Raw genomic sequence first — 15,198 nt, 5'->3', positions numbered from 1 at the left:
TCTAGACAAAATAAAGTTATATCTGCAGTTTATTTTAAAGCACTTTTTTATTTCAGCCTATAAAGTTGAAGTAGCTGGGCCAAATGCCACGAGTTGGGGTTGTGTGGAGCATTGGGTAATGTTTCATTCTACTGAACACATTGCTGCTGAATTCCTCTTCTGAGTGACTGCATATCCATGGTTCCAGCGAGGTGACTGAGATCAGAAGCGTTCATTCGGGTCAGTGAATCCACTCATGTGACATTTCAGCAGGGATGAGTTGACAAAGCAACTGCAAGACTGATCTGTTTTCTCATCTCGGGGTGAGTGTAAAATCGATGCAAATGAGAAAATAGGTTCTGTGGGAACGGAGCACTGAGCCCCAGCAAGGTGGACCCAACCAGGGGGATGGATTGCTTTGGAGGGCTGAGAAATCCTCTCCAAAGGAGTTAGCCATGGTGGGTCCTGCACTTCTCTTTTAGGGCAGGATCCTGGCAGGTAGGTGGAACACTGTCACTGTCTGTGACCTCCAGACCCACGTGCCCCATCCCTTATTCCATTGCTGCTGACATCACCCCTACCAAGCCTGGTTGATTGCAGGCTGTGTTCTTGAGAGCCAAATTCTGTGGTTTTTTTTTCCTTGGACAAAAGTGCTGTTAGATTTTGCCAATGTAAGAAATGCAGAAATTGTATCACGTGGAATCGGAGTCTTCTGAAGCTGCTATGAGTTGCTGGAGTGCCTTTCAGATAAATTTCTGGGATTTATTGTCTTGTACATACTTAAATACAGAAGGCTGGTAATTAGTAAAAGGTCAAAGCAAATTGGCAAATCAAAGATGATTTACTTCTCATTTCTCATGCAGCAAAGGCCTTTGTGATGGGCAAACTTGGCTTCCCTCAAGCCTTTCAGTTCAGACTTTCATACTGCAGTAGATGCCATTGCTGTACTGAATAATTTGGGAGGAGTCTCCCTTTGTTATTATCCTGGAATAGCTCTTGGCTACTCATCAGTCTGGTGGAGGATCTGCTATGAGATGTACTGTAAAGCATCCTGAGCTGTTTAATTCTAAAACCAGAGACGAGGTGAGGAGAGGGTGCTTACAGGGGATGAGGGAAGGTACCTTGAGCCTCAGGCATGCATTTGGGCAGGTATGTGCACTTAGCTGTTCCCCTTCTGCTCTGCAGGAATGGGCCGTGCAGCAGATTTGGTGTGACTTTGGATGTCTTCTGCTGCATAAAGTGTTCACTTTCTTCTCCACCCAGCTCCTGCCAGCTGAGGAAATCCCTCTGAATCTTTAAGTTCTGCATTTCCATGTGCTGCTTTTGGTGCAGCTGTGTGAGGACAGCTGATGTGACGTAGCCGTGCTGCGTTCCAGGTGAACTGGGGGCAGCAGGGCAACGCACGGAGGCACACGGGAGCTCTGTGTGATGCCTCGTGCACATGTACCTGGTGGCAGAGGCACTGAGGTGCCGCACAGAGCAGCGGTGACAGCCCCCTTTGCAAGTAGGAAGGGTGCCTGCCCTGCTGGTTGCAGGCTTGGTGGTGAGTGCCACGATGCCGGCTGTGAGCCTGGAGCAGCTTCATTGGGGGTGGAAATGGGGAGGGCTGGGATTGAAGAGTTCATGTAGCACCATCTGCTCTGCTGTGGCTACATTCCACAGTTTTTCCTGGAGTGATCCTCTTGTCTTTTCTGGCTCTACTGTGCCCCAGGACCAGGCAGGAGCACTATCAGCCCCATCTCCTGCTAATGGGAAAGAGTTCTAATGGAACAGGCAGCTGACATGCTGAGGGCCTGCTTACCTTTGCATTACATTCATTACTTGAGGTTGTAGACCCCCGAGTTAAGGCTGCACAAGATTTCTTTCTTGCAAAGGATGCTTCCCCAATAAGAGCAGTTCTACTTCAGGCTCCTCATTTGTGTTATCTGTTCAATGGAGTGGGCAGAATCTCCAGCAAATTGTGGTGAGGTTTTCACTTTTATTTTCAGTTTATTTGGACAAAGTCTCCCCCAGAATTTAATCCTTTGCTTCCCAGACAGTGAGAGTGGTTTTCGTGGGATCCTTGCTGTTTTATCTCAGATGAATCTCTGCTCTCATCTCTCCTCCAAGTTGCATTGCTGGTTTGTTGTTTTCAGATAGCCAATGTCCACGTCATGAATTCTCTCTTCACTTTCCAGCTTTCGTTATCCTGCATCTGCCAACTCAAACCATTGTTGCGATAGGATCTGTTAGGATGCAGTTTGTCCTCCTTGCCCACATCCCCCATTGCTGAGCATAAAGCACTGATTTTGAGGTCTGCTCTATTGGAGCTCCACAAAATGTCAGGGGATGTTGTTTTCCTGGCTGAGATTTCACACCACAGAGGTCCATAACAAAGCATCTGAATATCTGTCTGGGTGTATAAATAGCTGCTGGCGTGGATTAAAAGTATGGAGCACCTGGCAGCTGCCATGGGGAGATTGGGTTCCTCCATTGGATCCACGTGCTGGTGAATGTTCAGTACCTCCTTTAGCCAGAAGCATTTGGCTGAAGTTGGCCTCTTTTTAAACTGCTCTTCCCCCTCACTTGCTTTATGCACATCAGTGCCATCCATGCTTTTTCCTGAAGTTCTCTCTGTTAAGATACTGTGCACGTTGCTGTGCAAAGCCAGTTTCTTGCCTCTTCTCCTTGCCTGTAGCCTATTTTAGTATCACCCTTCTCACAACCCCCAGCACTGCAGCTGTGTTTAGGGGCGATGCTCAAAGCCTGGCTGGGACCATCCTGCACAGAGCAGCACCCAGCTTTGCTCTGTTCTAATGCTGATTTGAAGTTACGCTGTGCTGCATTTTTTCTTGGGTATAAATCTTACGTAGCTCCTTGAAACTGCTCTAGATAGAATAAAACGCAATAATTAATCGCAGCAATATTGTCACTGGTGATTTACAAGGGGAAGTGTATTAAAAGATGGATAAGAGGCAGTCATGGTTTCTGATTTACTCTGAAACATTCTCAGGTCTCAGAACAAAGCTGTTACTGTGCATGGCTTTATTTGTAGAGATTTTAAACTAAAACTGGGAAATTACGAGGTACGAAGCAATAAAGCAGATTACAGGCAATAGATGGCAAGTAGAGGAAGAATAATAAGGAGAGCAGCATGACTTGAGGTGCTCCTTCAGAAAGGTAAGGGGGAAATGCGAATTGCTGACAGGAGCTTTTTGAGCTTTTATTTTCAGGGCTGCAGCGCAGTAAGAAAGATGCGCTGTCTGTTAGGTACAGCATTTCAGAGCAGTTTCCATACAGCTGTCGTGTTGGGGAAGTTTGGGCAAGGAGATGCAGGGCAGCAGCTGTGGGCCCAGGGGGGTGCTGCTGTGGAGCACTCTTTTTTTTTGAGCAGCAAAGTTGAATTCTGAGCTTTGCTCTGGTTTTACAGCAGAGTAGCTGATGCACTAATTATCCCATGGTAAAACGCACCTTTTTTAGCAATGAAGACAAAGCCTTGGCTTGCTTTAAACTGCTGTATTAATAGCAAATGCTCAACAATGTATGTCTTAGTAGATACCTACGCAGCACAAACTGTTCAACTTCTTCACTTTAATGATGGTATTAGCCTGAAGAAAGGAAGCTGAAAACTTCTGTGCTCTGAGCTGAGTTAATCTTTGAAGGAAAAAAAAAAAACCCCTCTGCTGTGCAAATCTGCCCAGCAGAAAGCTCACAGGTGCTTGCATGTGACTTCAGGAGGATGCCTCTCATTGCAGTGCTCAGGGCTGGGGGCTGTGATGGATGAGCCCGAGCGAAGGGGCGAGCCCTTCATTTTAGGGGAGGGTCCTGGTTGTCAAAAACGTAACAGATTAATCTGCCATCGTTGCAAGGGTTCTGAGTCTCTTCCTGCTGATGCTCTCCCAGAGCACGGTGGGCCGGGAGAGGCAGAACGTGCCCCACAGGCTCTCTGAACCTGCAGTGTCCCCAGGCTGAAGGCTTTGGAGAGCTGTGGGATCTGGGGCGTGCTGCCATTTCACCCTTTGCTGCGCTTTGGATCTTTCATCCTTCACGGGTTTTATGCATGAAGATGGGTGTTGCTGAATATGGTGAAGAGATGCTTGGCTGCAGGGATTTTTTTTTTTTTTTTTTTTTTTCCTGATCACATCCCTGCGACAAGTAATTTCCAAGTGTGAAAATTGCTTTGATATCTTTATTCAGGACATGCCTGCCTAGCAAGGCGTTGCATAACCTGAGCACAGGAGGCAAAGCAAGTGGCTGTGGGACGGCTGGTCCCGCTGTGGGGCGGCACGTGCTGTTAGCTATTGGGCTGTTTGCTGCTCCTTGCCAGCTGGGAAGCTCTGAAAACGTGGTGGGAAGTCAGCTTGAAGTTGAGACTTCAATTGGAGGATGTAAAAATATTAATGAAACTGAAGCTGGCATTTGAAGTGGCTTTATCTTCTGATAACCTCTAAGGATCTGTGAAGCTGGGTGAGGGAAAGAGCAGTTTTTGTTTGGAGTCTGCACCACGATTTCTTTTTCCTCTAAGACTGCTTTTTGCAGTTAGGAGAAGCAGTGTTCCTATTAGCAATATTGGTTTTGCTGCTTGTGTGTCTTTAGCTGCAAAATATGGATTTATTCTGGTGGGTGTTTGAATGTAAAGTCTGGAGTCTATTGCTAGCAATTCATCTGTATCAGAGGGAGGTGTCTGAGTGTTCTGGATATCTGGCTGTAAACTAGGGATTCTAAACCAATGGGGTTTTGTATTAATTTCCAAACAGAAGGAGAGTGTTAAGCTGTGCCATTAAGAGCACGTTCAGGTGGCCGTGAGCTGAGGTAAGGGTCTGGTTGAATCATCAGATCACTGAGGTTGGGAATGACCACTAAGATCCCAAGTCCAACCCCAACCCACCCCTCCATGCCCACTGCCCACAGTGCCACGTCCCCACAGTTCTGGAACCATCACCTCCCTGGAAACCAGCGTTGTAAGAATTGTAACCTTGCATGATTCCACTGCACCACCGGTGCTTGCTCACCTCCTGCTGTCCCTTAGGGTCAAATCCTGCTGCTGCCACCTCCCTGCCCAGCACACAAAGTATCCATCTCTGCAGCATGCCAGCATGCTCACCTCTCCCTCTCCCCCAAGCCCGGATCTCAGGTGGTTTATGAAGAATAATGTTACTCGATCTATGAGAAAATGAATGTTGAAAAGGGAATTAAAAAGAAATGATTTGGGGAAAGGAAAAAAAAAAAGCCCATATCTCTCTTGGTTATTGAAGCAAGACGGGAGCACTTTGTCAAGCTGACATGCAAAACCTTTATTAACATATTCTGGGACAGTGGAGGCCAGGAGTGGCATCACCTTGTGGGCTCTGCCTGAGCTGTGCTGGGTGGTTTGGCTTTGAGATTTGGCCAGAGGGAAAATCTGTGCTTACAGACAATGCTTTTAAGATTAGGAGCATTTTAGATTGGTTTCAAAGGAAAAGGGAACCGCCCTCAGTCTCAGTGGCTTCAACTCAGTCTTGACTGCCCTGGGCAGGATGGAGAAAAGAGCCACGTCAGTCTGCTGGCCCCAGCACTGCTTTGAGTCCAGGCAACAGGTGCTACAGGGACCAGGGCATGAAACAAAAGATTTTGGACTTTAGAACCAGTTAAAGAAGAACTAGTTTGTTACAGTAAGTATCCTTCCCCAACAGCTCTGTTCGTTTATTTGTTCCTTCTGCCCCGTTTTGGTATGCAAGAGTTGCAGTGCTTTGTAGGGTAGTTTGGGAAGAAGGCACTAAGAGCTGCCTGCAGGGCAAATCCTGCTTTTCACCAGGTTGGTTCTTCATTCCTCTGTCTGAGGTGTTCATTATGGCACAGAAGGCCAAGCTGGTCCTTTTTGGGCCTTGTTATGTAAGCATGACCATTGCTACATCACTTTAGAATGCACTGAGGAGTAGTGGTGCCCCTGCTCAGTGTGCTGCTGTGTGGCCTCCAAAGAATGAGGAAAGTGAAAGAAGTGGGAATGGGCAGTCATACCAAAGGTGTGCTCCACGTTTTCCTTGTCTGAAGATATTTAATGGTCAGTAATCTCTATTAAGGGGCCTTTGATGGACCAACCTATAGTCCAGCACTGCTGTATTTTAGAGAATTCTGCTGTGATAATCGTAGCGGAGGTCTGGGAAGGTGAAGGCTATTTGTGTATAATTGCTGAGTCTTTCCTTTATCTGGGGCTCCAAGTCCTTCTCCAAGGGCTCCCTCAAGGAGTTCTTGCAGTCTGTATTCATACCTGGCATTGCCTGACCCAAGGGCAGCACTGTGTGCTTGGCTTTGTTGAGCTCTTCTGCTTCACATGGACCTGGGCAGGCTTGAGGCTCCCTGGATGGCATCCCCTCCTTCTTTCCAGGCTGGGCACTAAATGCCCCATGCTCTGCTTGCAGTGGCCTTGCTGTGCTCCTTGTAGAGACAGAGGAGGAGATCCTGCACAGCAGAGTCCAGTGCCTTGCCTTGCAGGGGGTCTGCAGCTTCATTAGGTTCCTAACTGCAAAAATAATCATGTTACTTGGGTGTTCCCTTTCACAGATCAGCTTTTTGTAGAGCACGCTCTTCAGCCACGATCTCCACCAGGAAAAGGCTGAAAATTGCTGATGGATGGCTCCCAATTTGCACAGCTGGATTAGTGTAATGGCTCAGAGCAGCAGGATGCTGCTGCTGTGATGCACTCCCAGATTCTATTGTATTACCTTCTGCAAGTTAATTCTGACTTCCCCAGCCCTGAACGGCTTTGCTTTAGCACACCTGGCTGCTCCTTTCCCTGTGCTCCTGGTTCTTCGTTAAGGTCTGAATCGCTGGTTGTCTGCCCTCCCCTTGGCTGCAGCCTGCAGGAAGGGCAGTAGGGCTCCTGCTGTGCTGAGGCTGCTCAGACACAGTGTGTGCTTCCCATTGCCACCCCAGACCCTTTTGTTGTGCAGCCTGTGCCTGACCAAAGGGGGCATTCTCTGAAGCACTGAATTGCTCACTGGGAAGGTGCTGCCCTTGCCCCTCATCCCACAAGAGGCTTTGCAAGAACCTGTTGTTACACTGTCCTGGCAGTGATGCAGTTTGCTGTCCTTCAGCTTGTGCCCATCGTCCCTTTCCCTTGCTCTTGGAAGGGTCCTCTTGCACCAGCTATTTCCTTACAAGCACATTTGTTTCCTCTTCCATCCCCTTTCCTTTGCCACCCCCTGCCCTGCTCCAGCGCTTGGCCATCCATGTGTTGGGCTCCATGTTCCCGAGGTTTGTTGCTGTATTGGCTTTCTTTTACACACGTGTTATTCTGAAGTGAATCCAGGTTATTTTTCCTGGAAACATGGGGCAGAAAGCATCACAGTCTGTTTTTATATCCCCGTGTTTTAGATCATTAAATTCTCTGGGTTTAAGCTCTTATTTCTTGATTTTAGTGCTTAGGAGGATCTCCTGGGGCCCTATTGTACAACCAAATACAAATAATCTATTAATAAAACAGCACTGTGTGTTTGTAGGGATTACTTTGCAGCATTAGCCCCTCAGTCCTTCCGATCTGGTGTTTCTGCCAGTATGGAAAGGGCATTAAACTATTAGAGAGTATCCAGAGGAGAACTATGGAGATGGGGAAAGATCTGGAGGACCGTGGCGCTGAGTTGCTGGAGCTCAAGGACTGGTTGGGCAATGCTCTCAGACATAGGGTTTGTGTTTTGGGTGCTGGTGTTGAGATCAGGGGTTGGATTCAATGATCTTTGTGTGCCCATCCAACTTGGGGTGTTATTCTTTAATTCTGTGGTTCTTTAGACAAGCCTTTGTGCCAGAAGGTCCCGCTGACAGCCTTAAGTGCAGGATTGCCTGATAAGAACCAAGTGCATTTGTTTCTTTTTTAACAACCGTGTTTGTTAATCTGCAAGCTGATTTCATGCATGCTTGAGTAGAAAAGCCTTGTGGTTATTTATTTTTAAAATGCATTGCTTCTGTTCTGTTCTGACAGGGGATGTGAGCAGCTCACTCCTGAGCCACAGGCAGTGCCCCAGGGGGGTCACCTATAGGCTGTGGGTGCTGTTGGCACATTGCCTTGCCTGCAGAGACGGGGGGGTGACAGTGTCATTAATCTGCTGGAGCTGCCCATAGGTATATTGATAACAGTCTTTCTGCTTAATTCCAGCCCTTGAGACCAGTTTCTGCCTGGGCCTGTCTCCAGCATCCCATTACCTGTATGTTGTCTTCACGTTCACCCAATAAGGAGTGCCAGCTACACTGAGATCAAGCAGATTCGTAACACTTTGCCCCACCTCCCACCAAAGATTGCCCGTGTTTCTTTGCTCCCTGTCAGTAGGGCTTTCTGTCGTCCTGTTATTTCTCCCACCATGATGCAGCACAGTCACACTCACTCCTCTTCTACTTTAGCAGGAGGGATTTGCCCCGGTTGCTTCTTGTCAAGTTTCTCTTTCCATACCCAACTCAGGCATCTGGGAATCTGCTCTTAATGTTAGCCCCAGATAGAATCATTAAGGTTGGAAAAGTCCTCTGAGATAAGTCCAACCCCAGCCTATCCCACCATGCCCATAAACACATCCCTCAGTGCCACATCTCCGTGGCTTTGGAACACCTCTGGGGATGGTGACCATCACCTGGGCGGCTGTGCCACTGCAGCACCCCTTTTTCAGAGGATAAATTCTTCTCAATATCCAACCTGATCGTGTGGCACAACTTATGGGTGACCCACTACTGAAATAACCGGCTGGAAGGTGATGCGCTGTGTTGGACTGCAGTGGGATGCAGTCCTGGGGCTGGCCCTGTTGCCTGGGTCTGTCGGTGGGCTCTGAAGGCTGCTGCTGGGGTGGGACTCTGTTTATTGCTGCCTGCCTTTGTTTACCAGTGAGAGCTGACCTTTGGGGAGACATTTCTCGACTAATTGGGTGCCTAATCATATCAGGCGATTGATGGGCCTGCATGTATCACTTGTTCTCTTGTTAAATGTTTTCCCTCTGGTTTCTTCTTTCCTTGTTAGATGGTAAATGATGCATTTATTTTTGCAGCCTCTCATTTCTCGGTATGTTTTTATAAGCTACGTGTAAAGCAGAGGCTATGTGTTTCAATTCACGTAATTGACCTTCAGTAATCATTCTCTCAGTAGTTCTTTAATTAAAGCCACTCTTCCATAGACTTACATTAAGGATACTGCATTACAAAATTATTTTTCTCAAAACATCATTGGATCCTTTCAGGAATCTTTGTTTGTCTCCTGGTGCTTGGGGACGTTGGGCTGTGGGCAGTGGGTGCATTGGGAGCTCTCTGTGCCCAGCAGCCAAAGGATTTGTCCCTTGCTGTTCTCAGGTTGCTCACAGACCAGGGGCATGATGAGAAGTAGAACAGGGCTGGATTTGAGGCAGGCAGTGGGAAATGTGCACTTGATTTGGGGAGGGGTGTTGGGGTGTGTTTTTAACAGAGCCTTGAGCTCAGTGCCTGGGATTTGCTCCTGGCATGTGGGATGCTGCAAGCAAGTAAAGATTTGATGTTTTGTGATGAGAAGCTATTTGATAGCGGGTGTCCTTATGGTCTCATTATTCTCTGTTGGAAAAAAATAATGGGATAAGCTGAATAGTGTGCATGCTTACCCCAGCTGGTTGTTGGCTTGGGGCAACCTTGTGTCACAGGCGCCTTACAGGCAATAGGTAAGGGAGAATCTCTTAATTCAAGGAATGGATGCATGGAATCATAGAAGGGCTTGGGTTGGAAGGAGCCCCAAAGATCATCAAATTCCAACCCCCTGCCAAAGGTAGGGCCACCAACCTCCAGGTCTCACACTAGATCGGGTTGTCCAGGGCCCATCCAACCAGGTCTTGAACATCTCCAGGGATGGAGCATCCACAACCTCTCTGGGCAGCCTGTTCCAGCACCTCACCGCTCCGTGAGGAACTTCACCCTGGCACCTGAGTCTCTTAATTCGATCCCTTAATTGAAGGAATCTCTTAGATTCAAGGAATAACTCCAAGGAAAAGTTCTCGGGGTGCTGTCTGGAGCTGTGCATGGGGATAAACCAGGCAGTCTGAGGACGCGTTGGTGTGGTAAGCAGTGGTGGTGGTGCCCAGCTGGCTCTGCACAGGGGTGGTGCTGCTCCCATAGCTGCCAGCACTCTTCGTGCTGTGTTTGTTCCTGGTGCTGTGCTCTGCACCTTTTTGACAGCACAGGGCATTGCCAGTGCTTCCTGGTTGGGATTTTCAGTGGTCGCTTTGTGCTTCTGATAAAATTCTGCATGACCAACCACAGGAGAGTCTTTTCTCTGCCGTGTTGTACCTGATGTGCTGGGAGAGTTATCAGGCAATGCTCTCAGTGTTCTCAGCAGTGACCAAGCCAGGCGATCCAGCTGGAGGAGAGAAAACAGCTGCAGAGCAGCTCATGGGAAGATTTTATGCCTGCGGAAGCAAATCAAAGAGAAACCTCCTGGTTATTTTCCCTTTAAGCAAAAGCTCCCGTGGAAATGAAGTGCCTGGGTTTTATAGAGAGAAGATGAGGCTCCGCAGAGCAGAAGGTGCCTGGCTCACAGCTGCCTCCTTCAGACAACAAGTCAGGTGGCTCCGGGTCTGGGTCTGCTCTGTTTTATCCTCTGCCTTCTTGGAATAAACAAATGGGTTGTTTTTTCCTCTTAGAAGCAGTGTGGGAGATGGGATCATCATCCCTGTGTCAGTGTTGCTGGTGTAATTTCCTTTTCCATTTTTTCATTTTCCAGCAACAGCGCACAGTGTATAGGCTGACATTGGTGAAAGCTTGGAATGTGGATGAGCTCAAAGCCTACGCTGACCTGGTGTCCCTCGGAAAGCCAGACTTCATCGAGGTCAAGGTGAGCTGCACAGAGCTGCTTTTGGCATCAGTATTTTCCCTTTCTCCTCCCTGTTTTCCCACACACAGGGTCAGCGTTACATGATCAAACACGGCTCTTCTCTGAGGTGCAGGGAGCTGATCTCTTGCTTTTAACACGAGGCAGACAGGTTTCCAATACGTTATGTGTGTATTTGCTGTAATCCTTGGTGTTCTGCACTACCAGCCTCATAGCAGCAGGCATCAATTTCTGCCCAACAGAACCATAACCCCAGGTCTTTTTTGTATTCCTCACAAAAGCAGAGAGAGATAAATAGTTTTAGACTTGCTTCTTTTATATCAACCAGCATTATAAGCAAAATACTCGGGGACAAGCTGATAGTTAGTGGTATTATTCTTCCCATCCTGGTCTCAAATTCTGCTGGGGGGTAAGGTGATAATGTCTGCCTGGATGACGTGGAATTGATCAGGCAGTGTGAAACAGGAAGAAATACTGCCCTGGGGCCTGGAGGAGCTGCTAACAGCAGCACATGAGATACAGGAGGGCAGGAGGTGTTTTATCTTGGGATTAATCAATTTAGTATATAGAGAACATAGTAAAAGACAAATCACAGCGCGTTGTGCAAAGAATCATTACCAGTGTTTCCTTCCAGCAGCTCCCCTGCAGACCTGCACATCTACTTTGCTCTGCTTCTGTTCATCTCCATTGCTTCCGTCTTTCTTTCTCTTTCCTTTTTCTCTTCCCCTTTTTTTGAAACCTTTATTTACTGCTGCTTTCAAGAAGTGTCTGGAGTTGGCAGCAACTTCCTTATGAAACAAAACCCAAAGCTTTTTGATCTTACTGGGATGGAGCGTTCTTCTTGAGCGTGCTGCTGAAGTTGAAGGCTTAATACAGAGTAAGATGTTGAGTGCACTTTGGGACAAAAAAAGCAGCTTTATGATGCTTATCAGACTGGTTTATGTTCCTTAAATAAAACCTATCAGCAGAACTGCTGCTGTGGGACCCTCCCAGCCCATGTCTGTTCCCTGTCTCACTGCATCAAGGAGGGCAGAGAGGAGGGGAGGCTGTATGTGTTGCTTCCATTCTCTGTCGTGTGTAGAGACTTTAATTAGTCAAATGAAACAGGTGTAAGTTAATCAGTGTTGGAGTGCAGGCTCCCCAAAACGCTCTCCAGGGCAAACATCTGCCTGCAGGGCTGCAGTTCCCTCTGCCTGACAGCAGTGGAGAGATCAGCATTCTCTGCAAGCCTTTCCTAGCAGAACCACACCAGGACTGTAGGAAGTAGGCGAGGAAGAAGCCCCTCGAGGTGGTTGGAGGTGTTGCCCTGCTTGGATCTAAATGGAGGCTCTGTCAATGCTGCAGGACCAGCCTCTCCCAGCCCTGGGTCTGGCAGGATGCTGACCTTGGCCAGCTCATGCTTTGTCCTCCTGTGTGACCCTCGTGCCTCAGTTTCTTCCTCCTCACCTGGCCAGGTGTTGTGCCGTGGCCATGGAAGCCCTCTGCAGGTGGCACGATGAAACTCTCCTGACTTGGAAATCCCAACAGCTCAGCCAAACACAGAACTCAGGGTAAAGCCTTTCCAAAGGATGCTGCACACATTTCCCTTGTCTCTGCTAGCCTCTGTGCTTAGGCTGGGGGGGGTGGGGAGGGAGCCTGCCTTCCCTCTCCCAACTTTTGGTGGAAAATCGTCTCTTGAAAACGTCAGGAATGTTTTTGGTGGCTTTCTGGACCGGGGAATTCACTTGATCCTGAGTTGTGTTTAAACAGAGCTGATAGTGATGCCACTTCCAGGCATGGGATGCTGTCATGCAGGAGCCAAGTGTTAATGAATCTGAATGGTGTGTGGTTAGGACCTATTTTGTTTCTTCACCACCACCCCAGTGAGGTAGGTGAAAAAGGCAAAGCCCAGGTCCTGCTTGAAGCAAATAAACAACAAATCCTGTGAAGCATCTGCCAGAAGATGAGGCTCATCTCTGTGGGATTTCCTGGTTAAAAACTTGAGATAAATGACATTCATTTAAAATGAATGTAGCTAATCTCCTGTTGCTCCAGAGAGGCTCATGAGGTGGAGTGGGTAGAGATTTAGATTCTTGCAGGGCTTAATACTTGTTCTCATTTACATGAGTATCTTACAGCAGCGGAACTCTGCAGGACCCTATTCTCTTACTTAAGCCAATAGAAGTTAGCAGTGATTGCTGGTGTGCAGAACCCAAGGAAAGGAAGAATCTGTTGTGGTTATTAAATACACATCGATTTTATTTAGTGTTTTAGTCTGTTTTAATGCCATGCCATTGCTATTGCAGTTAAGCAAGGTTTATGGCTGTATTTAGGAGCCAGAGAGCGCAACTCACCTTTTCACAAAAAGCAAGCATCACAGAACACTCTTTTTGTCCTAAAAGCCAGAGGCTTTGGTTAACACACAGGATGTTACCACCTGCTTTCTTAAACCAAAGCAGAAGTATTCAGAAGGGAAATGCAAGAGCCTGCCTGGTTTGTCCTCTCTTCAAGGGCTGCTTGTACTGTGGTGCTCGGGCAGGGCAGAAGGGATTTGTGGCACCACACAGAACTTCTTCAGCCTTCCTGCCCTCAGCATTCAGCTGCCTGAAAGCACCTGTGGCTGTGCTCACATCCTGCAGGGCTAGGGTTGGGGCTGTGGGCTGCAGCTCCAGCTCTTGGCATCTGGGGCTTCACTGTGAAATTCAAATGACCCAGTAAATGCCTGAGAGGAAGGACCAGAGGGACAGCTCTCTCCCAGCCTGCTCACTCTTGTCATCTTACACAGTAAAGATGACTTAAGTGCTTAAAATAACGAGGAAAGTGAGCTCTGCTTTAATGAGTTTTTAATTACATGCGCCAGTAGGCGATTGCCCCACCTGTCAAGGAGCTGCTCAGAGCTTTGGTGACATTCTAGACTGTTTAGATGTTAAAGTTAAAATCACCTGCCCTCATGCTTGCTCTAAAACAAGTTCAAACTATGTATTACATCTTGGGAAAAAAAACAACCCAGCACGACATGCATGGCATTCTCCCCACGCTGCAAGCTATAGGTCTGCAAGTATCCTTACACTGTGTTTGGGGCAGGAGGCACGGGGCTGCTTTTGGATAGGTGCTGAGCAGCCTCTGGTGCTCTAATTATTAACAGCTGTGTGAGAGAGGCAGGCAGCCAGCTTGCTGTTTCTGCTGGTTCAGCTAGAAGTTGCTAACAGACGTGTGTGAGGAGTTTGGCTTGGCAGCAGTGTGCTTTTCGTGCCTGGAGCACCTAGCAAGGCCTGATAACAAGCTTCATTGCTAACACAGGTGAGTGATTAAATCTCACATGTGGAAGTGAAGCTGCCACGTTGTTCCATTGAAAAGCCAATCTTCAGGCCAGCCTGCATTTTATTAGAAAGGCTTTTCTGAAATTGAGGAAGAAATTCTGGAGCCCAGGTGTGAAGACAAGCGTGGTGCAAATCCAGGCTTCAGTAGGTGGCTCTCATGCTTAAATAAAGGTTAGCAGCCAAAGTAAATAGGAAGCAGAATGCGTGGTGAGGGCTGGTGAGGAGAGTTTTCATCCAGCATTTCAGAGCTCAGCTTCTGCACGGCGCTCCTTGGGCCTGAAGGAAGTCAGTGCAGATCTGTGGGCTGCTGCTGTGGACGTGCCGTGTGTCTGGAGGGCTGGTGCTAAATGTTGGGGTAACATGGCAGAACCAACCATGGCCATCCCTGCTCTTCAGATCTAACTGACACAAACAAACAAGCGTCCTTTGTTACATCAGCTTGAAAGTGACTGTTAAAAACAAAGAGCAGCCAACGAGGCCAAATCCGTTCCAGCAAGGAGCAGACATGCATGAGAGCTTGTGTATGTAATTTGGACAGTGCTGATGCTCGAATCGTAAGCATTTTTATTGCAGGGTGTAGGATCTATCAACATCTCATTTGAGGCCTTTTATGTTCGTCTCGGGGCAGGGCTGCCCTGCTCCTGGAGCTCTGCAGTCCAGGGGCACTCAGCCAACACTCTGCTGCTGTTAATTCACGGAAGCCTCAATTGAGCACATGTATAATTTGTGTGCTTGGAGTAGTAAAAAAAAAAAAGTAATAATAATAATAATAATAATACTGCATTCCCTCAGTCAGCAGTTCAGTTGGGACGGCTGCTTGGCGGCGGCGTGCACTCCTTGTTCTGTTACAGGAGCAGTGCATGGTGCTGTGCATTCCCACCAACCTAACCAGGAACGTTTGAATGCTTTGCAAAGGCCTCTGCATTTGCAGGCGTTTGTCCAAAACATTGCAAAGATGCTAAAGAGCAGCATTAAGGAATAATGAAGAGGCAGCATCGCTGATGTTTCTACCGCAGGGAATTTGGCATAAGCGCGGGGCTGTACAAGAGAATGGTTCCCTTTTTAATACTTGAGGTCTTAAGAACTGTCTCCGTGTATTACTGACAAATATAACCGCCCTAATCAAACTGTTTGCATCCT

General features: G+C 47.8%; 1 protein-coding gene across 3 annotated transcripts in view; it reads left to right on the top strand.

Moving 5' to 3' along the window:
- The window catches only part of LOC128083354 (S-adenosyl-L-methionine-dependent tRNA 4-demethylwyosine synthase TYW1-like), a 76,855-nt gene that overhangs the window by 50,922 nt on the left and 10,735 nt on the right, over positions 1–15,198 (top strand). For 2 of the 3 annotated variants that reach the window (XM_052688487.1, XM_052688486.1), the window contains exon 14: positions 10,652–10,762. In XM_052688487.1, the coding sequence (XP_052544447.1) occupies positions 10,652–10,762 (111 nt within the window). Of the gene's footprint in view, positions 1–8,086; positions 8,624–10,651; positions 10,763–15,198 lie in introns of those variants that run through there. The other variant, XM_052688488.1, reaches the window with a different exon arrangement.

Source organism: Tympanuchus pallidicinctus, unplaced genomic scaffold, assembly GCF_026119805.1.
Source record: "Tympanuchus pallidicinctus isolate F22 unplaced genomic scaffold, pur_lepc_1.0 scaffold24, whole genome shotgun sequence".
Lineage (NCBI taxonomy): Eukaryota > Metazoa > Chordata > Aves > Galliformes > Phasianidae > Tympanuchus > Tympanuchus pallidicinctus.
This window is presented reverse-complemented; position numbering and strand designations above follow the sequence as displayed.